Genomic DNA, 27,492 nt, shown 5'->3' with positions numbered 1-27,492 from the left:
ATGCAACAGGCTGTAGAACGAGCTTTGGACCGTGCGGACTATGTCATCGCAAGTGCCCAGCAGAGGCCTCCTAAAAGGAAACGCTCGTCGAGTGGGGAAGCATCTCTCTATGAAAAACTTTATGACATGTATGTGGAAGAATGTGGGAAAGAGCCTGAGGCTCCGGAGGAACTAAGAAGCAACGTGAACTTGCTAGAGAAGCTCGTCAGGAGAGAGTCGTTGCCCTGTTTGGTGGTCAGCCTACATCCGGGAGTGGGGGGATATTCCCTGATGCTCGAGGGGAAACATGGAGCGGATTCGGAGACCATTCGGCTGCCTTATGAAGCAGGGGAATTGCTGGAATACCTGGATGCTGAAGAATTACCCCCTGCTCTGCTGGACCTCCTGGAAAAATCTCAGGTTAACATTTTCCACTGTGGGTGTGTCATAGCACAGGTGCGGGACTACAGGCAGGGCAGTGGTGGGGAACCTCCCGGCTACCAGAGCAGGCATATTCTCCTGCGCCCAACCATGCAGACGTTAGCCTGCGACGTGCAGTCCATCACCAGCGATGGCCAGGAATGGACCCAGGAGGACAAGCTGTTGCTTGAGAGCCAACTGATCTTGGCTACTGCGGAACCCCTGTGTCTGGATCCTTCCATATCAGTAGCCTGCACGGCAAACAGGCTGCTCTATAACAAGCAAAAGATGAACACTCGCCCGATGAAAAGGAGCTTCAAGAGGTATTCTGCACCCTCTCTGAGTCGGCAGCGGGAGCTGTCCGGTTGCCCACCTCCTCCTGAGCTCAGAGTTTGGGCCTCTTGCCGGAAAGGCAGAGACAGCCAAGCTGGGCAGCGGTATGACCTCAAAAATTCTAAAGCGGGCAGTTGTGTAGATATGTGGAAACAGAGACCCTGTGACTTGGCCGTCCCGTCTGAAGTGGATGTGCAGAAATATGCCAGAGGGAAGAGGTCCGCCAGACAGGATGTCTCACCTCCAGGAGTCTGGCCAGCCCACGAGGTGAGAGACGGTGGTGCGTTTGGATGTGAGGCTGGCGGCGAGCCTCAGACAACGGAGCTGACCTTCATGCAGCCGCCGCTGCCGCCGAATAATCCACCTTTCTCTGGACCGAGAAGGCCCTGGAAGGAAGGCGGGTGGGAGGGACAGATGTCTCCTCCGCACCCCTCCACAGATGACCATTCAGACGGTGTCCCGCCCGAGTCAAAGACTGCTGCTGGCGGGGTAGTCGTTCGGCCAGACGCGGTGGTCCCGCAGAAGGCCAAGTGTCCGGTCCCCGCGTCCCAGAGCTCCAGCGGCTCAGCCGGCCTCAGCGGGCTTCCTCCCGGGAAGGACCCAGAACAGCCTGAGATGGTGTCGGTTCGGTCTCCGGTCCAGGGCCAGGGCGTCAGACCGCCACCTCTACGCGTCAGACTTCCCTGGAGCTCAGGAAAGAGTTGGTCGGGGAACAGTTTTACTCCATGGGAGGCCAGCAGCTTTCTTAAATCTCCATCTCCGGCTCCTGCTTCTAAGCCACCAGGTCTTTCCCAGCAGTCGTCCGTGGGTGTGAATCGAGTTAACCCGCTTCCTGCAGCCCTCCCGTCCTCTGCCAGCGCACCGCAGAGGACCCCGGCGAGCCGGGTCTCGGCCAACTCCCAGCAATCCTCTGTGAATGTGACTGGAGTTAGCCCGCTTCCCGCAGCCACCCTGTCCACCCGCAGCTCCCCGCTGGGAGCCCTGGCCACCCCGGTCACGGCCAAGTCCCAGAAGTCCTCTGTGGAAGTGATTCGAGTTGGCGCGTTTCCTGCAGGCACTTTGCCCACCAGCAGCTCCTCACCAAGAGCCCCGGCCACCCCGGTCACGGCCAAGTCCCCGAAATCCTCTGTGAAGCAGGGCACTCGAGTTAGCAGGCTGCCTGCGACCACCCCGTCCCCCGCCGGCTCATCACAAAGCAGCCCCCACACCCAGGTCACGGCCAGCTCTGCGGGCCGCAACCTCCGCCTCCCCAAAGTGGCGGGCCCCGGTCGAGGAGCGCAGGCTTTGGCGCGGGGCTCCGGCCCCGGGCAGGGCTGCACGGCTGGCGCCACGGCTCCTGCGCGGGTCAAGCCCAGCAGCCTGCCCTCAGGAGCTCAGTCCCCCAGTGCGGTGCCCACGGCAGCGCGGGGTCCTCCGGTCCGCGTTCAGTTTTTTTTAAAACACCCTTCCGGCCTCAGGCCAGTAACTCTACTGGAGCTTCCCCAAGATTCGCTCCTTTTGAACACCCCGCAGCAGCCAGAGCAGCGGCTCTGTCAGTTGATTCCCCAAGAACAACTTCAGCAAGCCTCCACTTCTGGTCCTCTGCAGCCGGTGCCACAGGGTTCAAGTGCACGAGGTGCCGCCGGTCCGAAAACGGCCTCATCTGCTCAGCCGGCTGTGGTCCTTAGCCGGGCTGGAGAGGGGAGTGTGCCGCAGCCCCAGGCGGCGGTGTTGGCCGCGCTTGGCTCTGCGGAGAGCCACGGAAGGCCCCGGCAGATCGGCCCTCGCCCTGCGCACCCACTGCCGCCGGCCCCTGCCTCGCAGCCACCGCCCCCGCAGCAGGCACAAGCCTTGAGAATCTTGCAGGGCCCCGTGGCTGTCACGACGGTGGCCGCGCAGACAGCTGGGCCGCCTCGGGGCCAGCAGGCCGCAAGCCAGTCCGGAGGTAAAGTGGACAGAGGCGCGCCTTCCCCTCCCAAATCCTGAGGCTTGCATTATTTGCTCTCTTTTTATTTTTCTTTAAGGTTTTATTTATTTGACAGAGACACAGCGAGAGAGGGAACACAAGCAGGGGGCGTGGGAGAGGGAGAAGCAGGCTTCCCGCGGAGCCGGGAGCCCGATGCCGGGCTCGATCCCAGGACCCTGGGATCATGACCCGAGTGAGCCAAAGGCAGACGCTTAACGACTGAGCCACCCAGGCGCCCCATTTGCTCTCTTTTTAAAAAACACCAGAGCATGGGCCCAAATCAACTCCCGAGTTTTGACCTCATTTTGGTTCTGGTTTCGTTGTTGTTTTGTTTTGTTTTCCCGTAACGTGTCAGTATTTTACGGTTAGATGTCCAAACTCTACGGAAGCACAACCTCCTGAGTGGTTTGTAGAAACCAGGCAGCGATGTAAGAAACTGGGATTGTTTTTGCTTGAACTCATTGCCTTGTTGCTGTGCTCGTAGATGGAGTCACCTTTACGTTAATGTTCTAAAGTAGATCCAGCTCCAAACTGGGTTCTGTCTAAACCCCTAAAGCCTATAATTTCTCGAAAACCGTAACACTACACTAGCAAAACAGTTAGCGTGGGTATGACTTTAACAGGACGGTTGTGAAAATTTTTAGATGAGCTAAAAATCCTGTCCTGAAATGGACCGCCTTCACCATTTTTGAAAGTGTGCGGTTGTCAGTCATGCTCAGTAGATTCCCGTTGCTGCACAAGGGATCCCTGGAACTGTTCTCCTCTTGCAAAAGTGAAACTCTGTCCCCACGGAGCAGCAGCTCCCCGTCTCCCCCAGCATTCTCTTTTCTGTTTCCCCGCGTTGGACTGCTTCAGATACTTTGCATAAGTGGAATCCTGAAGCAGTGTTTGTCCAAGGGCGTAGCTTTTTACACATGGTTTCCCTGTACATAGTCTGGACTGAAGTGACCTCTTAAACCCTCGAAACACCTTTTAGTCTACGGCCATACCACCCCGAACGCGCCCGCTCTTGTCGAAACACCTTTTAGAAGAGTGGACTTGGTATGTGCTTAAAAGGTTTGTGCACATGTATTAAATGCAATTTTTACAAATTTGTTTTGAAAGGATCTGTGAAACCTGCCAAAAGATGATGTGCTTGCCAGGCTTATATGGAGGATGTGGGAGACTTCGCAAATGGGCGGAGCGGCTCAAGGACGCCCCTGCTTGGTGGAGGTCCCCAGGCTGCACTCAGTGCCCACCCTGCCCCCACCCCGGAGCCCAGCCCCTCTCCTCCAGGTATAATCACTGGCCTTGAAAAGGCACTTGTGGGCTGTCTTGCTTTCTCCCTATACAATCATTTACTTGGTTTAGAATGCCAGGTTATTTGCAGAAATTAAAGAGCTACACACATTTGAAAATGTGTTGTATTTGTTTGCGTTTCAAGTGTTTGTGACCTCTGGTTAGATTCTGAAGTGGAACCCTCCCCGCCCCCCGTTTCTGCCTCTCCCCTCCTGGTGCCCATCAATTGTTCAGCAGCCAGGCTCCCCCATGTCCGTTCCTGCTTTCTTGCATTGGTGGCGCTCAAAATAGCCCTGATGTTCTTTCTGTTTCCCCTTTCTTTTTATGGAGGTGTAATTCACATAAGCAACAATCACCCATTTTCAGGGGTACCGCTGAGTGGCCTTCACTACGTTTACATGGCTGTGCCACCACCAGCTCTATTTCCAAAACAGCTTCCTCACCCCAAACAGATCTCTGTAGCCAGGAAGCACTGGCTGCCCATCCTCCCCTCCCCCAGCCCGGGAAACACCAGTTTGCTTTCTGGGTCTGTGGACTTCCCTCTTCTAGATATTTGCTGATGATGGGATCAGATAGCATGTGACCTTTCATGTCTGGCCTCTCTCACTTGGCATAATGTGTTCGAGGTTCGTGTGTGGTGTAACACGCATCGGGCTTTGTTCGTTCTTGCTCGGCTGAATAATATTCCCTGGTGTGCGTATACCTCGTTTTGGCGATCTGTCATCCATCGATGGACATTTAGCTTGCTTCCACCTTTTGGCCATTGTGAATGCTCTTGCTAGGAACGTTGCTGTGCAAGGAGTTCTGTGAGAGCTTCTGGTATTTTGTTGCATTACAATTTTTAAAGGGCAGCCTGTCTCCCTAAAATTTGTTTTTCTATGTACACATGCATGCTTCCCTGCCTTTGGCTCTGACAAAAAAGGGAAATGAGGTCTGGCAGTTCCACTTTAAGAGATGAGTAAAGAGGCAGGTAAGCGGCGGCTCCTACTTGGTCAACCCCGCTGTACTAACGTGCTCTCCCGGCCGTGCTAAGGAAAGATTTCGGCCAACCTCAAGCCAACGAGTCAGACATGCCATGTGAGTGACGCTGAGCCCGGTAGGGCTTTAGGTTACCCATCCTGGACATCTTCGTGTATGGTGCCTGCACTTGTAAGAACTGAACCGGCGTGATGACCACTTGCTAAAAAGAGTTTCCGCTTGGCCTTGGGAACCAACCAGACACCTGCACCCAGAATCCCACCTGATATGATGTACTTCTTTCCTTTCGCCCTCTTGGTACTGGTGACCGTTGAACAATGTGGGGTTAGGGGCGCCGACTCCCCATGAAGTCAGCAATCTGTGTATGTCTGCTGCCTAGCCAAAAATTTAGCTCCTAGTAGCTTACTGCTGACCGGAAGTCTTACCGATCACTTAAACTGTCAGCTAACAGGTATGTTGTCTGTTGTATGTATTATACACTGTATTCTTACGATAAAGTAAGCTAGAGAAGGGAAAATATTATGGAAATTATTGGGAAGAGAAAACACATTTATTACTGTGACATATATATCAAGTATAATCTGCATCTGAGTGGGCCCATGCAGCTCAAACGTGTTGTTCAAGGTTCAACTATACTGCAGGGAGACAGCAACTTAACTTGTGGTGAAGTATTGTGATGCTTCCCTCCTAGGCAAGGAAACAAATTCAGCTTTGTGTCATATCACCATTTGGTGGTCTTTGTATATTTCTTATACTATCCTTACCAAAGTGCTTACTTCGTGGAAGGTCCCTTTGGAGGATATGAACTGGCTATGTTTCGTGAATAAACTTTACTTTCATTTTAGTTATCTTGAGAACCTGGAGGCTCTTCCCCACTGCAGGTCAAATTCATCATCTTAGTCTGAAATTAGATCCATTCAGTCTTTGTGTTCATGACTTAATGGCTGATCAACATGCTGTGGTTGTGTGAAAGTAGGTGGCTCCAGAATGTTCTAACAGGGAGCAGAGAAGATGGTGCAGGAGATGATCATCTAGGAAAATTAGGTGGGGCCAGTATAGCAGGACATATCTGGCAACGGGGGCCTCTGTTACAGGCAGGAGTTTGGCAACAGAATTGTATTTTTTTTAAGGGTACTTGGAAGTGCAGAGAGGAGTCTGGTTCTAGGTCACTGCTGTCCAATCGAAATATAATGTGGGCCCCATATATAATTTAAAATTTCTAGTAGTCACATTTTATTAAGTAAATAAGAATAGGAGAAATTACCCTTAATAATTAATTTTACCCAATATATTCAAAAGATTATCATTTCTACATGTAATCAATATTTTAAAAAATATTTTATTTTTTAAAAATTTTATTTATTTGAGAAAGAGTGAGTAAGCATGAGTGGGGGAGAGGAAGCGGGGGGAGGGAGAAGCCGACTCTCCGCTAACAGGGAGCTGGATGTGGGGCTTGATCCAGGGACTCTGGGATCACGACCTGAGCTGAAGGCAGATGCTTAACGGACTGAGCCACCCAGACGCCCTAAAGATTTTATTTTTAAGTAATCTCTGCACCTAATGTGGGCCTCGAACTCACAACCCCAAGATCAAGAGTCGCATGCTCCGCTGAGACAGCTAGGCACCCCTTATATCCTTACTCAGATATTTTACATTCTTTTATTTTTACTAAATCTTCAAAATTCAGACACTTACAGCCTGTCTTAATTCAGACGCTAGATTTTCATCAGAAATACTTGATCCGTACTTAGGTTCTTATAAAATCTCTAGTTGAAAATACAGTTTTCCATAATTGAGTCAAGTACCAGTTTTTAAATTTATGTTAGTTAAAAAAAATTAGTTCCTCCGTCTCACTAGCCATGTTTCAAGTGGTCAGTTGCTACATGTGGCTATGGTGTTGAACAGGGCAGTTCTAGAGGGAGAAGCAGCAAAGGGGATCTTAGAGACAGAGCCTGAGGCATGAAGTGGGTAACTGTGCTTGAGAAAAGGCAGGGGCCAATCAGCGGAGCGCACAGTTGGAGTGGGAGTGATCATGCTGATTCTGTGTGCTAAGCCAGAGCTCCCAGAAATCTTCGCTTCTGGTCACCTGGGCCTGCAGCTGCAGAGTCGAGAGCAAGTGGCCCCAGCCATGGGGTAGGGAAAGTAGTAGAGACTGGAAAACAAGGGTCAGCTCTTTCCCAGGCTCTGCCTTGCCATATTCAAAATGCTAATGAGGAGGACGGAAACCATCCCAGTAGTTAATTTTCACTTACCTATCCCGCCTCTGCCCCCAAGGAGCTTGGAACCTGGGGGAATTCAAGAGAGGAGACCCACCTCCTGCTCTTTCACTCCTCTTCCCTGTCCATTTTCTTGGTCTCTTGCTCCTCAATCCGCATGAAGCCAGAGCAACCCTGAGTTGGTAATTGCGGGAGCTGTGCTGTTGGGTACATGGAGGCTCACTGTATCGTTGTATTTTGGCATACGTTTGTAATTGGCTATATATATCCATTTGAACAGTCAAGTTCCTGATGTTCCCACAGCCCTATTACACACTTTGTCCCATCCCAACCATCTTGTGCCAAAGTCCTGCCAGGCTTGTCCCTTGGCTTGCCCTTCTTTCCTGCTCTACTCCCAGGGCTGCAGGCAGCAAAGGGTGTGCGAGTTAATTGTTAAATTCAGTTCAACAAGTTCCTCATTAGGGACAAATTACCTGAGTTTGAAATCTGCTAATTTTCCAATCAGAGTGAGTGTTTGCACTTGTGATTTGGAAATAATTACCATATGGTAAAAGCAAAACCTATGTGGGGATTAAAGTAAAGGTGAGGGAGGACAGGAACTTATTTTGGCATCTTCCTGGTAACTCGCGTTAGCATATGCAGATTAGTTGAGGTGCCTCTGGGGTTTGGGTGGGAAAGCTCACCTGTAGTACTGTTTTGCAAAGGCTGTTTACTTCATGTGCTAATAGCCCTGAGAGGTGACCTTGGCCTCAAAGGGAGAGCTGTGTGGCCTTTATAGGCCTGAATTGCTTCTGGAAAGAGAAGTCTTTTGAATTTAGCTGTTTCATCTAAAAATACCTCTATGCTTTTGCTTTAATTTGTCATCAGCCTAAAGCTTCTGCCTGAGTTACAAATGAAAACATCTCCTTGCGGGTGGAAGCGATGAGCCTAAATGTCCTTTAGATCACCTTTGGGTGATCTTACAATGGACATATTTAGGAAGAGCTCATCTGAAAGCATTTGAAGAAATGTGGGGTTAGATGTGAAGTGTAGAAATCTGAGTCGGTAACTTGCAGTAAATTTGTCCCAGTCCCAATTACTATATTACTAGTTCGGGACACTTGGAAACCCACGGTAAAGAATAGTCAAGGTTTCGGGGAATTTACAAGCGAAATGCAGAAAAACTCCTCCTGAGACTTTGCTTTTGAAATTTGGAGCCCAGGAGAGTTTGTCTCCCCTGAGAAGGCAGTGTCCCTCTTCCTTTCTGGTAACTGGAGTTGTACAAGTTGTCAGGTTTCCCTTTACACCTCAGCTGACAGGAAACTCAAAACCAAATTTGAAACTGAAATCACCATATTTACATCTATGGTTAGCACTTCAGCATTCCTTGCTCTTTTTAAATTTTTAATTTCTTTTTAAATTTTTTATTTTTTTAAAGATTTTATTTATTTTTTGACAGAGACACAGCGAGAGAGGGAACACAAGCAGTGGGAGTGGGAGAGGGAGAAGCAGGCTTCCCGACCCTGGGATCATGACCTGAGCCGAAGGCAGACGCTTAACGACTGAGCCACCCAGGCGCCCCTAAATTTTTAATTTCTTTTTTAGTTCTTTTTACTTGTCTTTTGTCATAGACTACTTCAAATCTTTTGTCAAAAGAAGCTGGCAATGAACGCCTCCATATAATCATAAACAAATACATAAATAAATAGCAGCTTCTATTCGTTTATATACACTGCCTCTAATCTTAATAACCTTGCCCATTAGGTATTATGGTCTTCTTTGGACTGAAGAAACTGGTGGTCAGACAGGACTGGCCTGAGGCAATAAAGGTATTAAGTGGCACAGTTGATATTTCTGTCTCCTTCCAAATCCATGACTGTGCCTGGGTACATGTAACTGATGTGTTGACAGGTCTCAACTCAGTGGTGGACTGTGTACATGAAACTTATTTTTTCCAGTCACTGCTTTCAACCACGTGGCACCAAGCCTCTTCCCATTCTTTCACGACACCTTGGGCATATCTCATAACTGTCAGGGTTACCTTGGTTGGTAAAGCTGACCAATCCCAAGTACAATTTCAATATTACATCCTCTGGGAGACAGAGGACTTCTGCGGATATTGTCCTCTTCCCGCTCTAATGCTGTGATCTAGTGAGGTGCCCTGCAGGGCGGCGGGGGCACGGGTCTCCGCACAGGGGCTGTTCTGTTTTTCATCTGGGCTCCTCCTTCCCTGGGGCCTCCCTCAGCGAAGGGCAGCTATGCCTGCTGACTCCCATGCCCTTCTCCCGGTTCTGTCTCCCATATCCTGGACAGGCCCTCAAAGTAAGCCCTGTGCTCCTCCATATGGAGCCTTGGGAACTCCTAAGGTCCTTTTTCCAACTCCGACGGTTGCGATGATGTCCCATTTTCTTTCCAGGCACATTGACGCCTTAGTACTTTTTGAGCTTCTCACGTTCAGATATCTCTTGGCCACAAGGGGGCACCAGACTCCAGGTTCACGCACAACACACCACTGTGCTATTAAGCCCAGGCAAGAATTTCCTCACCCACAGCTGCCAGGGCCGCAGGGTGGACCTGCGGATCTGTGCAGCTCGCCGAGGGTCCAGGCAGGAAACCGGGTGCCAACTTTCCTGGCATGCAGACCTTCCCACTGTCCTCGAGCAGCTCTCTCCCTTCCATGTCTCTCGGTTTGGGGGAGCAGGAGGGCACCGTTGTATCTCCTTTTCCCGTTCCCATTCTGCCCCAGGAGAAAGCAGCCTCTCACCAGGAACACTCAGCTCCCCTCCCTCCCCTCTCCGGTCCTTTCGTTCCGAAGGGAACAGTCTGAGCTGTCATAGGGCTAGCGGTGCCATTTCTCAGTACTTTTCTCTGAGAGTATGCGTCTGCTGGGTTGGAAGGTTGGAGCCCTTCTTCAGGATGTGGGAGCCCCTGATGCTTTGTGTCTTCAGCAGCTCTGGGACGACAGGAAGAGTCCTGTTGCACGCACGCGTGCACACGCACACAACCACAGCTTCCCAGCCTTCTTTCATTGTCTCCATCTAAAATCTCTGGCTTCACCTTCCCAATTTCCAATGGTAAAGGGCAGAGGTCTACAGCTGGTGGGACAGTTTTTCCGAAGGACTGTTCGGGGTGAGTTTTCTGAAGAGTTTAAGACTTGAGTAAGAAGTCAGTGGCAAAGGTGGGGGCAGCTCGGGAAGCTTTCGCCCTCCACCCCTATTATCGCTCTGGGGTGCATTCTTTGATAGGGAAAAGTGATGTTCCCTCAAGTTGTGTTAAGTGGTAGGCAAAAAATAGCTTCAAAACAAAGCCCCTCGTGCCCCTCCCCCACCCAGGAGGCTTACTCTTGGGCTGTAAACAGCTCTTTAGGGAAGTATTGGAGATTCTGTGCCAGAGGTGGAGGGGGAAGGGGGTGATTTTTAAGAAGTGTTATCTGGGGCTATGCATCTTCCTGATACTCTGAGAAAACAGTTATTTTGAAAAAAAATTTTTTTTTTTTTTGGCGTTGCTTGGAGAGTGGCATTTGAAGTTGAGATTCTGGAGGCCCGTGGTTCTCAGTAATGATAACGTCGTTTAGGGTATAAAACCATGGGGGTGGTGAACACAGTCATTGGAAGAGGAGGTCAAGGAACCCAGGGGCCAGACTATTGGAAGGCTCATCTATCTGTAAGGATACTGAAATCACCTAGGATTCTTACGTTATAGTGATGAATCAGGCCCTAGAATCTTCAACGTATGCAGGGGAGTTGACTTCCCACCAGGGGGAAGAAGAATGGTTGGTTTTAGGGGTCAATTAGATCAAGATATCCCTTGACACTGGTTGTGGGAGACTTCTTCAATGTCATCTTTTAAATATTGAGAGCATGCTTACATTGCAAGGCCTTTTGCTTGATACTTTGGAAGAGGAGTAAGGCACACTCTCCATCTTCAGTGAGATTAAAGCTTATTCAGGGAAAACAGTTGGTAACTACATGAGGTGATAGAAGTTAACTAAATTTATTGCGGTAATCATGTCGCAATATATACATATGTCAAATTATTGTGTTGTACACCTAGAATGAATACAATGGTGTATGTTGATTATATCTCAATAAAACTGGGAGAAAAGTCTACTCAGAGAGAAGGGAAATACACAAATGACTATAAATCAAGGAGACTATGGCAAGTATCGTTAAAGATGAAGTCTTTTCTGAAGGAACTGGGGAAGACCTCACAAAGGAGATGACCTTTGAGTGGATCTTGGCTTGGATTTTGATAGGTTGAGATGGGTGAGGGAAGACGTGTTCTTAGCAGAGGAACGCTGGAGGATGATGTGTGCAGAGAGGGAGCTGTATCTTTATAGCATGGTGTATGGGCAGAGGGGTAGTGAAGGATAAGGCTGGAATGATGGATTGGCTCCATATCCTGGATCTTCTTGGTAATTTAAATGAAACAAAGACTCCACTGAATAAGGAATCCAACAGAGGGCAGATTTATAACACTTTCCTGCCTGAAGGGAGAGAAAGAAATTCCAAAGCTCTTCTTCCACTTAACAAAGAAATCTGACAGATAAATTTGTCACTTTCTGGGAAACAGAATTGACAATTTAAGTATTATTATTAGCAGAGTGACACATTATTAAGTAAGATGACCATAGTTTCAGACCTTTAGTTGTTACAGGTTCTATTTTACAAGATACAGCAACAATTGTTGATATTCAGGTATCTTAAGAGATACGTCTCCTTACAAATAACACTTCAAAGGATCGTTTTATACCAGAAAACAAAACAGGATCATGGCCTTTCACTCAAACCTCCATACCGGCCAGGAGAGTGGGACAGATACTTGAGTAAATGCTCCCAGTTATAATTTCATGACATGATACTGCTTCTCTGCACCTGTAGGAAGGGAACATTTTCTCTTTAGCTTTCTGAGATTTTTCACCGGCGGTTGGGCTGGCAGTTTTAAGATTAAGCATTAAAATTCCAAGAAGCTTAAATCTTAAAATAGGAAAAAGAAAAAGGTTATTGAGTAGGTTGACAAAGTAAATATGAAATCGATAACATTAGAGTGAACCGTATGAAATTGCTGATATGTGACCATTTTTGCCCAATTAAATTGGCAGTTTCATATGGTTCAATCTAATATCTCCAGTTTCAGTCTTAAATGCCAGGTGAGAAATGCGAAGTTAATTTGGTTAATACTGGGGAGCCACCACTGGAGGAAAAGTGCTGTGACTGGATCTGTGGTTTAGCACAGTTGGTCTGGCAGGAATGTGAAGGAGGAATTGAAGGGGGAGAAACTGGATTAAACCTTACTTTAATACCCATCGTACTTGAAATATACCCCTAGACCTGCATCCTTAGTATAAATCGATTGAGAAGCTAAATTAGCAGTAACCTTCTAAGTTAAAGATTGAGAGTTTAAATGTCTCCCCAGTGATGGACTACAATGGGTGGCCTATAAAAATGGGTTTTTATGCTCCAGTAAATCCAAATCTTGGCAAACTGTTCTATCAACTCGATTTAAAAAAAACCCCACTCATCTACCTACATCAAGGGGGAAAGGAGGCATCTTCAAACCCATGGCTCTCCATGCTTGCCTTCCCATCACACAGATCCCACAAAACCTGCTGAGACAGCCTTCCTTGAATCCTCCCGAGAAACATAGGTTTATATCTACAGATAATACTGTGAATGACAGTTGCAATTTTTACTGCTTTTTTGAGGATAAGGCAGACTGACAAAGGAATAAAATCCCATGAGAATAAAATCAGAGGGCTTTTTGGGCAAGCCTCCAAGTCACAGAATAGGCTCAATAGCCGGGAATACTCTTACTTCATTGTTTCTCAAACTTTGGTGTGCACCCATAATCACTGGGGGCCTTGTTAAAACACAGATGGCTGAGCCCCACCCTCTGAATTTCTGATTTGGTAGATCTGGGTGGATGGGGCCTGAGAATGGGCATCTCTAACAAGTTCCCAGCTGAGGCTGATGCTTCTTCTGGTTCTGAGACCACACTTTGAGAACACTGCTGTACTCTGAGGAAAGGCCTGAATATGCCTGTGAGAAGGGGGTGCTTCTTCTGAAGAAAGAGAAGCACGAAAGGTTAAAAAAGAAAAAAAGGAGAAAATAAGGGTAGAATACTCAAGGTAACTGATGTCATCCAGGTCGGTCTGCATGAGTGAGCCCTGAGAATTAGCATTTCTAAAAAGTTCTCAGATCCTGTGGCTGCTTCTCGGCCAGGGACCACCCACACTTTGAAAACCACAGTCTGTGTACTGATTACATGGCAGTCCTCCAGGGTGAGTGCCCTATTTCCAAATTTAAATCTGAACTATTTTTGGAGGAGACCCTTCAAAAATGTGGGTTCTCTGGGCAGAATGCCAATTGTCTCCCAGTCTTAATACCTTTATCTTAGTGAAATGGGTAGTAAAGACAGAGAAGGACCCTGTGGGAGGGGGGAGGAAGCAGAGAAGAGCAGTTCATCAACCAATAATCTCTTGCTAGAGACACACTGGGTCCCAAGTCTCCAGATTTCCAAAGCTAAATATATATCCACGTGAGTATTTTAAGCAATAGAAAAAACAGGAAAATACCAAAGGTGATGGTGGAGGTACAATGCTATTAAGATTAGTTTTTAAACCTGCTAGCTGTTTGTTACATTAAAACCTTCTGAAAGAGAAAAGCTATGATCATTACTCTTTGACCTGGACATTCTTGGAAACAGGAGGGCCTGGCTTTTACAAGAATCAACCTGCCTTCTGGAACACCATTTACTTCATAAAAATACCATGTGTGTTTTCTTTGCTATTCCTGGGGAGGGAGTGCCAGTTTCAAAATCCCCTCCTCTAGTTAAAAATGGTGTTATCAAATATCTCCTTAATCAGTAACTGTAAAATACTATGTTATTATATCAAAAATGAGCTTGGAGACCTCAAGATGCCAAAGATAGTTATGGCAGAGAGTGAGGGCCAGAGTGAATGGAGATACAAAGGCACCTCTGTTTGTTCACATCTTGAAATTATAGGGTTGTGGGGAAAATATTACCCAGTCTTCCTGAGAACTGGCAGTATTCTAGTTGCTCTACTTTTTTTGATGTCTTTTTGAAGCAAAGCTTAAGTATAGTCATAAGGACAGACTCTGGATCTTACGTTTTTCAATTCCCATGATGACTTTAATATGGTAGTCCTTCACTGAGGTGATTAAGGGATTGAGTAATTAAAGGGGTAGGGTTTGCCTTAAAATCAGTAGCATGACCCACAGACACCATTTCTCCCTGCTATAGTCCTAGTACCTGGAACCATGCCCCGAGTCCTTGACTAAATTAGGCTCTCTGGACTACTGCTTCCCATTTCCCATCAGAAGCTGTCTATGGAAGATGGATTCAGTTGCAGAGAAGTAAGTATGAATGTATGTATGATAGTACAAGTTTGTCTTTTTAGTCATCAGTTATATTGATTTTCTCAGCCATTATTTCTCTGAAAATTGTCTTCAGAAAAAGAACATCAGCCAGGTGCCCTTTCTAGCCAGTATAAGGTCAAGCCTGTTTCCTCTGGTCATGGGTAAAGAACCTTTTAATCAAACTTTCCATTGGAGAAGTCAAGGTCAGTGCCCTGAGAATCTGTAAAGTAGGGTTGCCAGATTTAGCAAATAAAAAGACGGGACACCCAATTAAATTTGAATTTCAGGTAAACAATAAATAATTTTTTAAACTATGTCTCATATGCAGCTATTCAAATTTAAATTAATCAAAATGCCCAGAGGTTTGTGAGAGTTTTGAGGTTTGTGATTTTTTTTCAAATGATAATGGAGTCTGTTATAATTTCAACTGTAAAGACCTTAGCTGAGGATTAGGTGTTCCCCGCAGTTTGTGATCAGCTGGACCTGTTTGGGACATCAACCCCTCAGTTGCTTTATCACCCAGCTGACTACTTCACCTTATGGTGGTGGTTTTCACCATTTTACAGCTCTCAACGATTTTTATTCACTTGTTTAACTTGTCCTCACAATGGATTATTGGTTAAAGAGAGGAGGCATCAAGAATATGAGTTAGAATAGAATGAGCTACTGAACAATACACTTAAAAATGGTTCAGATGGTAAAAAAATAGAATGATCTGTTGAGGAACATAAAAATGATAATTCTCAATTTTGAGCTCAGACCTATAAGGTATATTCATATTATCATTTCTTAATACATCAGGGTATCTCTAGTTCTTCTAAACAAAAGTGAAAAGGAGACATTTTTATCCAATTTGGCTTTTCCTTTATTGGGAATAAAATTATCCAAGCCCACAGTGTGTTATTTCTGGAGAAGTACTTGCAAATAGCAGCCAGAAAGTTCTCGTGTCTCCTCTTTTAGAAACAAACCATGAAAATTATAATAATAAAGTAATTGATTTTTTTAAGTGCAAAATTCAAGAATTCCAAATACCAGGTCATAGAAGCTGTTCGGAGGGTGGTAACACGTAGTTAAATTTCAGTCTAGATATTAATACACATTTGGGCCCAAACACAATATTGATGTGTCATTTTGAATTCGTGGCTAAGCCATGCCTTTCTTGCATACTGAATTTAAAATAACTTGAGCAGCATGTACCACTTGTTAAATGGGGGAAGAGTCAAACTTTGTCCTTATATATTATGAATATTATTAAATAATATATTAAAATAGAAATTATAATACCATCTTTAACAGTGTGCTGATCTAGATTCATTTTTTAAAAGTTGCCTCTTCATATATATCATGCTAAAATAACACAATGATTTAGCATTTTCGTGGAGGCTGATGAGATGACAGATTTCTGTGAATGCACTTATAAGGATCGAGACCGGAAATGAGGGGTGATTTCTGTGGAAAGAGCAGGGTAGGTTGGTGTGTGTGTTTTCTGTTAGTCAGGGCTTTTATGCCAACATCATTTCTAGTGCAAGTAATAGAAATCGGAATCAAGCCAGTTTAAGCAAAAAGAGGGGTTTATTGGCTCAGCAAACTGGTATGTTCTTGAGGGCTCTAAGACGTCAACTATATCAGAAGGCTCTCTGCCATTCCCTCTCTCCTCTCAGCTCTGTCTCCCTTTGTGTTGGTCTCTTTATCTCCTAGATATTCTTCCATGTAGTTGGGGGAGAGGGCAAAGCTCACATCATCCCAGCTTCGTTGACTTCTACTATCCATAGTTGGTGGACAAACAGATGATAGGTAGGAAGCAGACTAACAAAAGAAGGATACAATTCTGGGAAGAATCCCATTTAACTCTACTTGATTCATGTTCTCACCTCCAGTGGCTGGGGAGATGGGCTGTTATAACTGGCCAGGCCTCGATGACATGCCATCCATGTTGTGGGGCAGGGGAGAACCGCACCAAGTGGGAGAAAGGCAGCTCCACAGTGCAAAGGGGCCTGAAGAAGGAAGGCTGAGGTGCTAGACAAAGACAGGCTGCAGACAGTGGCTCTGGTATGTGTGTCATCCGGATGTCTTCAAGGTCTCCAGACACCTTGAATGTCCCTTGGAAAACAGCTTGAGCTCCTGAGCTGGACATTCCCCATTTGTCCCTCTGGATCTCATCTGGAGAATGGCAGCTTTTGGTTGGGTCCACTCAGTGCAGACACCAGAAGAGATTGGAGGCAGGAAGTGAGAGGCATCGGGGTACCTCCCCACCCCCCTGCTTGCTCCCTGCCAGGCTGCCTTGGACAGCAGCTGTTTTCCTCTTGTGAAGGCCACCCCAGCAGCAGGCAGCCCTGTCCCAGAACTACAGCTTCCGCCAGTTTTGGTGACTCTCCGTCCCTTGCCCCTTTCAGGTCTAGGTGGAGGTGGCTTCCCCTGCAGCTGCCCCACGGTGTCTCACCACCTTGTCGATTGCCTTTAACCCTGCCCTCCTGCTGAACGCGGTCTCCCCATCAGATTCCCCCCAGTTCCACTTTTAAGTGCGCCGTCTCTTTCCTGCAGGGCCCTGCCCTTCCTTTGCACCATCGCAATTCTAGTCCTCCTGGAGTCCTTCTTCCAAATATTTCTGAAAGACCCCTGCTGAAAGCTTATGTACTCACCCAGATCCACCCTGCTCGGGATTGGCACCTCAGCCGCCCTGTGGCTGCCAAGGTTCATGGTCTTTGGATTTTTGCTCCCAGCAACGGACACGAGCTCCTGCTTTCATTCTCCAAAGACAAACTCATAATATTTAACAAACATTTACTGAGGATGTAGGGATAACCCAAAGAAATAAGAAGAGGAAAAGAAGAGTGTGAAACTTTCCTTTGAGTTTTGTTTGGTGCCCTTAGGAAGCACTCTCTGGGGCTTGGGGCCCTGCATGAATCTCTTCCCTGGACCAGTTTGCCCCTTGGCTCTCGACTTTGTACCCCCCCACCCCCGCAACCCCGGGAGTTAAGAGGTGACTGTAGTAGGCCTGATCAGCATTAGCGAGTTCTTTTGAAGGTGCAGTTGGAGATGGTGTATTGCCAGGAATGGACTACTCAAGTGTTGAGGACCTAACTGATTTTAATTTTTTAATTTTTTATTATTTTTTAAAGATTTTATTTATTTATTTGACAGAGAGAGAGCGAGAACAGGAACACAAGCAGGGGGAGTGGGAGAATGAGAAGCAGGCTTCCAGCTGAGCAGGGAGCCCGATGTGGGGCTCGATCCCAGGACCCTGGGATCATGACCTGAGCCGAAGGCAGACACTTAATGACTGAGCCACCCAGGCGCCCCCTTAACTGATTTTAAGAGAAGGGTAGACCACACCGCTGCTGTTGAGTTTGCTGCCTAAAGGTGGAGAGAATCTAGACGCTTAAAGAATGTCAGCTGTGTAAGTCAGAGGAAAATGCATTTAAAATACGAAAAAAAAAGGGGGTGCCCGGGTGGTGCAGTCAGTTAAGGTTAAACGTCTGACTCTTGGTTTTAGCTCAGGTTGTGATCGCAGGGTCCTGGGATTGAGCCCCATATAGGACTCCGTGCTCAGCACAGAGTCTGCTTAAGACTCCCTCGCCCTCTCTTTCCCCACTGCGTGATCTCTCTCTCTCTCTCTCTTTTTCTCTCTCTCTCTCAAATAAACAAATACATCTTTTAAAAAAATAAAGTAGGAAAAAATTTTTCTGCATCTGTTTGTAGCCCTGGAGCTGAGTGCAGATGAGGCCCGCATTCTGTTATTAACTAGATATGTCAACAGTGAGAGGGGAAAAGTGTGTTGTATAGTTTTGTGTTAAAACTCTTCACATTCCCATGTCCTTCGAGGGCCAGGGACTCAGAGGCAGGTGGGTGCTGGCCAACAAGATGGGATGTGCTTGATACACGATAACGTTGCCCCACATGAAGAAGCAAGGCTGAAACCCACAGAACCCAAGCGCCGTGACATTCCCTGGGAGCCAGAGGGGTCAGGAAGGAGCTTACCCTCACCGCTTCCTCCAGCCCGCATCCCAGGCAGCATATTAGCGTTCCTGCAAATTAGGGTGGGCGTGAATGGGATTTGAGTAGCAATGTGTGGGAGTCTATAGAAGCTGTCAAAAGAAATACTTTTATTTAGTATTCAAGAAAAAAATCAGGTATGCTAGCCTCTGAAGGAGCACTCGCTCTCCAGTAGGACTTTCTGCCGTGAAGGAAATGTTCTCTATCTGTGCTATTCCATTCCGGTAGCCGCTAGCCACAAGTGACTGTTGAGCACTTGAAATGTGGCTAGTGGGACTGAAGAAATGAATTTTTGATTTAATCTAATTTTAATTAATTTAAATTTAAATAGCCACACGTGGCTATAAGCTACCAACTTAGACAACACAGGGAAGTATGCAAAATATATCTTGATTTGGGGCAGAGGACTAGGGGACTTACATAGCCTTAGGTTTTGCTCATAGTCATGAGGTTAGGCTAGTCTGCACACAGCTTGGTTGTATAGGACGTAAGTGTTGGACAGCCTACTGGTTGTGGCCAGTGATGGTGATGGACCAGAAGGAAGAAGAAAAAGCCTGGGCCTGTAGCCTTAGCAGGTGGTTGAAGAAAGAGGACTCAAGACTGGGCAGGAGGAAATTAGTGAATAACATGATCCATGAATATAAAAGTACATATAAGGGTCTACCCCAGCCTAGGAGAGAAGCTGAAAGTATGTGACAAATTGGTCCCACCCTCAAGGGGCTTACCACCTTCGGGGTTGAGACAAGATCTATCCATATGAAGTGCATGGTGAGCAAGAAAGTTCGAAAATCTGCCAAACAAATACGTAGATCAATACAGCGTGATCAGCGAAGGGAGAGATGCAGTTCAGCCACAGATATTAGAACCAGACCGTCTGGAATGATGGCTAGTTCTGCCACTTGCTGGTTGTGTGACCTTGGGCAAGTCACTTACTATCTCTGTGCTCCCTTTCCTCATCATGAAATGGAAATGATAAAGGTGCCAATATTACAGGGTTGCTGTGAGGATGAAACGATGTAACCATCATGCAGTGCTTAGAACAATATTCTGGGATGCAGTAAGTGTTAATTAAGTCTTAGCTCTTACCAGAGGGGAGAAGAAATGGCAGAGGAGGGTGAAGGGCATCAGCTTCCATGACCTGTGTGCATGCAGGCACCTTCTTTAAATATAACTGAAATGGCTTGTGAACAAGTTGATACCAATCAGAAATGTTATTTATGTTGTGATTAGCTATTTTCAAGTTCACTTGCATAGCAAAAGCCAGGGGGAAAGAAATAAAATAGATTTGTAAGTAAATGTCCCCAGAAGTAGACCCTGAGACCACGATTCAGGTGTAAGGGGTTTCTTGAGGAGGCGCTCCCAGGGACATTGGGAAGGGGTGGCAGGAGGAGTCCAGGGAAGGACAGGAAGCCAAGCAACGGTGATCCTTTTTAAAAAAAATTAATTCTAGTATAGTTAACATACAGTGTTATATTAGTTTCAGGTATACAATATAGTGATTCCACACTTCTATACAGTACTCAGGGCTCATCACGATAAATGTGCTCTTAATGCCCATCACCTGTTTCCCCCATCCCCCCACCCACCTCCCCTCCGACAGCCATCAGTGTGTTTTGTAAAGAGTTTATGTTTTGTCTCTTTTTTCTTTCTTTGTTTTGTTTCTTAAATTCCACATATGAATGAAATCATATGGTATTTGTCTTTGACTGACTTGTTTCACGTAGCATTTTACTCTCTAGCTCCATCTATGTTGTTGCAAATGGCAGGATTTTATTCTTTTTTTATGGCTGAGTAATATTCTATCATATATATACACCACATCTTCTTTGTCTGTTCTTCTATCGATGGATACTTGGGCTGTTTCCAGAATTTGTCTATTGTAGTAATGCTGCAATAAACATAGGAGTGCATATATCTTTTCGAATTAGTGTTTTTGTATACTTTGGGTAAATACCCAGTAGTGGAATTACTGGATCATAGGGTAAGTCCATTTTTATTTTCTGAGGAACTGCCATACTGTTTTCCACAGTGGCTGTACCAGTTTGCATTCCCACCAAGAGTGCAAGAGGGTTCCTTTTTCTCCACATCCTCGCCAACACCTGTTGTTTCTTGTGTTGTTGATTTTAGGGGTGAGGTGATATCTCATTGTGGTTTTGATTTGCATTTCCCTGATGATGAGTGATGTTGAGCATCTTTTCATGTGTCTGTTGGCCATTTGTATGTCTTCTTTGAAGAAATGTCTGTTCATATCTTCTGCCCATTTTTTTTTAAAGATTTATTTATTTATTTATTTATTTGAGAGAGAGAATGAGATAGAGAGAGAGCATGAGAGGGGAGAGGGTCAGAGGGAGAAGCAGACTCCCTGCTGAGCAGGGAGCCCGATGTGGGACTCGATCCCGGGACTCCAGGATCATGACCTGAGCCGAAGGCAGTCGCTTAACCAACTGAGCCACCCAGGCGCCCTCTTCTGCCCATTTTTTAATTGGATTTTTTTTTCTGTTGAGTTATATAAGTTCTTTATATAGTTTGGATATTAACCCTTTATCAGATATGCCATTTGTGAATATCTTCTCCCATTCTGTAGGTTGTTGTTTGTTTAGTTTTGTTGGTTGTTTCCTTTGCTGTGCAGAAGCTTCTTACTTTGATGCGGTCCTGATAGTTTATTTTTGCCTTTATTTTCCTTGCCTCAGGAGACATATCTAGAAAAATGTTGCTGTGGCTGATGTCAGAGAAATTAATGTCTGTGCTCCCTTCTAGGATTTTTATGGTTTCAGAGCTCCCATTTAGGTCTTTCATTCATTTTGAATTTATTTTTGTGTTTGGTATGAGAAAGTGTCCCAGTTTCAGTCTTTTGCATGTTGCTGTCCAGTTTTCCCAACATCATTTGAAGAGACTTTTTCCCATTGTGTATTCTTGCCTCCCTTGTCGAAGATTAATTGACCATATAATCATGGTTTTATTTCTGGGCTCCCTCTCCTGTTCCATTGGTCTTTGTGTCTGTTTTTGTGCCAGTACCATACTGTTTTGATTACTATAGCTTTGTAGTTTATCTTGATATCCGGGATTGTGACACCTCCAGTTTTGTTCTTTTTCAAGATAAGCAAAGGATGATCTTGAGTGAAGTCCCAGCCTCAGGGGAGCTCTTGAGGGTAGGTTACACCCCATAGTTTGTCTCAGATCCAAGCAACACAGCTGGGTTTTCAGATGCCCACACCTGGCAGTCACTGGCTAAGCTCCACTCCGGGGAACCAAAAACCTCGGGCTCATCTGCCCTCTGCACAATGGGCGAAGCAATGTTAGAAGCTGGGAGGGCAGGAAAGGCACACAGAACTATGGGGAGGGCACACGGGGACAGTGAAAGGGGCGGACCATTATAGGAAGCACTTGACGTTATCTGCTAAGTGCTATGGGTTTTGCTGAACAAGGGTGAGCTTTTAAGTGCGGGTAAATTGATGATGCTGATTGCTTGCTGCTTGCACATTTGAGCAGTAGATCTCAAACTTCAGACTGTAAAAGATCCTTTGAGAATTGTTTAAAATGTAGATTCTTGGGCCTCATCTGCAGACCTCTGATTGGACTGATAGTGCCCAGGGAAGTTCATTGTCAACATGCTCCCCAGAAGGTTCAGATGAGGGGATCCTTGGGAACCACTGCTTAGTGGCTGGCGGAGGCTGGCAAGAGGGCAGTGAGGGTGGGCTGGGTTGTAGGCAGGGTCCCCAGGAGTGCTTCATCAGTGCAATCAGGTGTCCACTTGTGAAGAGGCGTGGAAAAGCATGGAAACCACTTCCTGAGACCCCCTTTCCCGAGGAGGCTCGAAGTGAGATGATGAGTCAGGGATTGGAGAGGCTGCAGAACAGTTGTCTCAACTGGTCATTCCTGAGAGAAGGGGTGCTGTGATTTGCACAAGTACAATTAGGAGGTGTTTTAAGTTGAGTCCCCCTGGTAGCCCTGAGTCTAGGATTCAGGTGCAAGCGGTTTACGTGGGAGGTGATGCCAGGAAGCATCAGCAGGGAAGTGGGGAAAAGATGAGAAGGGAAGGCAGTCAATACAGGCTAAGTGGGCGCCTGGGTGGCTCGGATGGTTAAGCATCTGCCTTCGGCTCAGGTCATGATCCCAGGGTCCTGGGATTGAGTCCCACATCGGGCTCCCTGCTCCTTGGGAGCCTGCTTCTCCCTCTGCTTCTCTCTCTCTCTCTCTCTATCTCTCATGAATAAATAAATAAAATCTAAAAAAAAAAAATACAGGCTAAGTGATCGGTGTCAGAGAGCAGGTTGCCACTATGGGCCACCGGGTACAGTTCTGCTGGGGACATCTGGGAGACTGTGTTACACGTATCTCTGAATTGTCCCACTTGGCAGTGAGAGGCTGGGGTATTTTGCCATTAAATCCCTTTTACCAAAGGTTGAGGGCTGCTCCTTGGGACTTTTGGCCTATGCTGGATTTGTGGGAGTACCCTCTGTAGCTGGAGAAGCCCCAGGCAGAGTTGCAGACACTGGCAATAAAACGCTATCTAGTTGCAGCACCTGGGTGGCTCAGTCGGTGAAGCATCTGCCTTCAGCTCAGGTCATGATCTCCGGGTCCTGGGATCGAGCCCCATGTTGGGCTCCATGCTCAGCAGGGAGTCTGTCTCTCCTTCGGTCCTTGCCTTGCTCATGCTTGCTCTCCCTCTCTCTCGCTCTCTCAGATAAATAAAATCTTTAAAAAGATTAAAAATAAAAAAATGAAATAAAAGCTGTGTACATGTGTGGCACTGGTGAGGCCTGAGTCAATCGGGCAGGACACCAAATGTGTCTGCCAGGGGGCGCTGGGAATTGTTCATAAGGACAATCTCTCATACTCAATTGCAGAGCTGGTGTGAGGTGGGTCCACTTATGTGCAGCTGGGGCGCAAGCTTTGTCCGTGGCGGCGCTCAGTTCCTCAGCTGCAGGCCCGGATGCCTTCAGTCGGCCTACTCAGCCTGGCGGGATTTGCAGGATAATCTCAGCCAAAGAATTGTAAGAGGTCCCGTCCTCCAGTCTATGAGATTCCAGAAGACTTGTGCTGCTGGTGCTCAGGAATTAGTGTCCCCAAGGTAAGAAGGAGGCCAGAGCTTCCACCCCCCACCCTCGCCTTGTACATTTTCTCTTCGCTCCGTTGATTGATCTTGGAGCCACGCCGGGTTCTCTGAGGATGCATCCCTGCCCCCATTGCGCCAGGCTGAGCCCAAGAGGAAAGCTGTGCGATGCGGCCAGCATTCGTGCAGTTCCTTCTGGAACCGCCTTTTCTATCCATTTCTTCCTAGCTTCATCTCTGGTCTTGATCATTCATCGCTGTCTCTTTGGTTTACCTTTCATTACGTTGCAGTGCCGACGAAGGCGTGAGAACTGACCTGCCAATCCTAGTTGTCGTCAGGGAGGTGACAGTGAGAGAATGATACGAAGGTAGCCGTAAGAAAGCTTTTATGCTCTATTTGAGCCAGAAAATGAGGACGGGATGGGTCCGCTTAGGACGAGTGAAATAATGGAAACAAACGGCAGAGAGGAGAGGACCGCACAAGTCCTGGTTTGTTCCCCGCCCCTCTTATTATTGTTTACTAAGGGAGTGCTCTTTAAAGTGGAAAGGGTAAAAGACTCTTGGTTAAACCAGAGGAAGGGGCAGAAACAGGAGAGTCACTGCCGTGTGTTGGAACAGTTTCAAGTTCATGGGGGGCGCTACATTCAGTTTTGTAGGTCAAGTTTTCAAAGAAACGCTGTCGCAAACCAGGGGAGAGGGTACCTGAGAAATGGAGGATCTGAAAACCATGGCGCATGAATGAAAGCTGTCGGAGCGGGGTGAGTTTAGCCGGGAAACAGGGCGGCTTGGAGGAAGCATATCCATGCTAGCACCATGTGTGTGAATGGACGCCATTTAGAAAAAGACTAGACTGTGCTCTGGTAGGATAGAGAGTGGAACTGAGCCCATTGGGTTGACATTCTAGGGAAGTACAGTCCAATTCCATATTAAAACTTCCAAATGTTTAGAAGCAATTACCATTGAACATCTGCCTCAAAGCTATGATGTCTCCACAACGGTAAACTCCAAAGGGAGAGTAACTGAACTTGTCAAGGCTGTTGTAGACAGAATTTTCGTACACGGTGTGACGGTTAGGTTACAGTCTCAAGCATTAATTCTTAGCCTTTTATAAATCATGGAACCCTTTGAGAATCTCATAAAAAATAGGGATCCACCTTATATGAACATGCTCATATGTGCCAACACACCACTTCTTATGTTCAATTTCAAGGAGTTCCCTATCCCTAAAGCAGGATCATTTGTCCCCAGGTTAAGAAGCCCACAGCTCGAGGGATTCTTCTGTTTCTAAAATGCAGTGATTCTAAGTCCTTTCCCTAGAAGTTACATTTTTCACAGCTCTCTCTCCAGTAGACTTTTGTAAACATCTTCATGGCTTCATACCAAAAAAAAAAAAAAAAAAAAAGGCGCTGTTTTCATGAAACCAGCTGAGTCTTCAGGACAATCCAAGATTTTTTTGTTTCCTAATGTATGATTTCCACCTTGTGGCAGCACTGTCTCTCAACACCTGTGTGTTCAACACTTAATATATACGAGCCAATGCCAAGTCCCAAAGGTTCAACTCTTTAAATAGGAAAGGACTGATTCCAAGTTCTGTGCTTCTCGCTTCCAGCTGTGTCTGCATCAGGTCAAAGCAATGTTGTAACACATAAAGCACCACCAGATGGCACCCTTGGGAAAGTCTTGCCTTGCAGTTGGTTTCTTAGCTCTGACGTCTTTTCTAAACATAGCTAGGTAAAATGCTTGGGGAAGAGGGGAGAGAATCTGTTAGGCAGGAGGAAAAACACCAATGACAGGACAGCCCTTGCACTTTCCTGGGTTTATGATACACAGAGACGAGCCTTGATTACTGTCTTTTTAAATAAGATTTTATTTATTTATTTTGACAGAGAGAGAGGGAACACAAGCAGAGGGAGTGGGAGAGGGAGAAACAGGCTTCCCACCGAGCAGGGAGCCCAATGCGGGGCTCGATCCCAGGATCCTGGGATCATGACCTGAGCTGAAAGCAGATGCTTAACGACCGAGCCACCTAGGTGCCCCTGATTTCTTTCTTCTTAATGATCAGCTTTTGGAGGCTGATGCATAGATTTATGTACTTTATAAGCATTTCTTTCATACACAAACATACATTTTCTGCCTCTGCTGATGCTCCATGTGATTTAAAAGCTGCTCATAATTTGGAGGAAGAGCCTGTTCTCCTTTTGGATTGTAAACTTGCACATTCATTCTTTTATTGTATCTGTCCGCTACTTCAATTCCAGTAAGAATATTGAGTTTGCATGGAAACATCACAAAAGGCCTTTCTGGGAAGGGAAAAGCTCGGTTAGATCAGCTGTCTGCTGTGAACACTAGACCAACTGGAAAGAAGATCAAAGGGAAAGGAGAGGGCAGAAGTGGGCTTGGGTGGAAAGCAAGATTATCTCTGAAATTGACATATCTGTTCAATCTTCTCCCTTGCTCCTTCCAAATTCTTCTTAAGAGAGTTTTAAAAAACCCCACATTCCTGCTACATGAAGCCTCATGTTTCCATTTTTACTTTACTGCTTGGCGTGGTGCTTGCTGCCAGTTGGTAAACTTAAGAGAGGGAACAATGTTGATTATAGTTATCTTTGTTGAGAAAAAAACTTCCATTGGTTCATACTCTTTAGCAGGCAGCTAGCAGAAATAAGAAAGCTCAGAATCGAAGCCATATTTCTTTGGGGCACGGCTTTGGCCAGCTCTCTTTTCATTTTCATACCTGCAAGTGGAAAACCACCACTTTAATGAGCCAACGTACCCTGCGGGAAAAAATGTTTGAAATTACCCGGTAGAGGAAAGCCTTCTTTCCAAGTGTGAGAGGTCGTGCAGAACCCCACCAAATTCAACATGGGGGATTCTTTTCTTCTTACATTTTATTTCAAAGGTAGTTCTGCTAGAAACCTGCCCTTCTGAGCAAAGAGGCATGAATGGAATTCCCAAGTGGTAGAGCCGGGAGGAAGCGGCATATTGCCATTTAGAGGGCATCTTTCCTGGCCTGGCTCTGCCGGGTGTTACAGGGAATGCAGAGATTAAAGAGACACTGTTCCTCTCCTCTAGGAGCTTCCAACATGGCGGGAAAGACAAACATACAGAGACCCTATGTTATGCCTGGAATTAGACTTGAGTGCCAAAAGCAAAATAAAAATAAAGTACAGCGCTGCTTGGCTGGGCAGGGCTGAGGCAATTGAAAATCTACTAAAATGCAGACTGTTAGTAAAGTCAAATTATCCTTTGTCCTTGCAATGTAAGTAACTGGCTGGATGTGGGCTATTTTTCTTCTTTTTTATACTTTTCTGTTCTTTGTAAAATTTCTAAAATTTCAGCGGCAGGGTGAGGTCCAGAGTAAGTCTCACTGAGCATGTTTAGTTCTCCCCCCATTATAAAAGCAAGTGGGAGTCTGAAGAGGAAAATGTATACTTTTTTTTTGGCAATACTCATACTATGTTGACAAAAGCAAACACTTATTTGGTGGTTACTATGGTGCCAGGTACTGTTCTAAGTGCTTTTATATATTAACTCATTTAATTGTCTCAGCCACCTTATTAGAGAGGTACTCTTATTAACCGCATTTTATAGAGGAAGTAATGGAGGCACAGGGAAGTTAAGTGGCTTGCCCGGATTATACCAGGATTTAAGTGGCTGAGAGCAGGCTCACTCCAGAGTTTGCACTGCCGAGTTTAGCGAACATTATGGAGCAAGAGTTTTTCCTCCTAAATTAATTTCCCAGGTGACTGAAGCTTTTCATTTCTGTCTCAGGATTGGGCTGGAGAATGACCCATTCCTGGAGCAGGATGACACAGGAAGGGAGATGCTGGGATTGGAAAGTCAGACCCACATGGCTCAGTCACTTGGAGGAATGTCCAAGTGGAGACCAAAGGGTGTCCAGCCGGTTGGCTTTGCCTGGTTGAAGGTGTTCCGGGCATAG

At 46.3% G+C, this 27,492-nt stretch overlaps 1 protein-coding gene across 1 annotated transcript; it reads left to right on the top strand.

Annotated features, from left to right (window-relative positions):
• LOC114223615 (transcription factor SPT20 homolog) lies at positions 1-27,492 on the top strand. Its single transcript, XM_028122609.2, has 5 exons — positions 1-1,617; positions 1,945-2,656; positions 3,654-3,718; positions 23,348-23,571; positions 27,324-27,492. Exons 1-5 carry the CDS (start codon positions 1-3, stop codon positions 27,490-27,492), a joined length of 2,787 nt encoding a protein of 928 aa, XP_027978410.2.

Source organism: Eumetopias jubatus, unplaced genomic scaffold, assembly GCF_037043125.1.
Source record: "Eumetopias jubatus isolate StellerSeaLion01/CBP00866 unplaced genomic scaffold, mEumJub1_p1.0 scaffold_11, whole genome shotgun sequence".
Taxonomy (NCBI): domain Eukaryota; kingdom Metazoa; phylum Chordata; class Mammalia; order Carnivora; family Otariidae; genus Eumetopias; species Eumetopias jubatus.
The sequence above is the reverse complement of the archived record's forward strand: the minus strand, read 5'-3'. Positions and strand labels throughout refer to the sequence as shown.

Coding starts and splice junctions, on each gene's coding strand:
- LOC114223615 (XM_028122609.2), top strand. CDS start 1: ATGCAACAGGCTGTAGAACGAGCTTTGGACCGTGCGGACTATGTCATC. Junction 3,719..23,347: donor CTTTTAGAAGAGTGGACTTG/GTATGTGCTTAA, acceptor ACTCAATTGCAG/AGCTGGTGTGAGGTGGGTCC. Junction 23,572..27,323: donor CAGGAATTAGTGTCCCCAAG/GTAAGAAGGAGG, acceptor TTTCTGTCTCAG/GATTGGGCTGGAGAATGACC.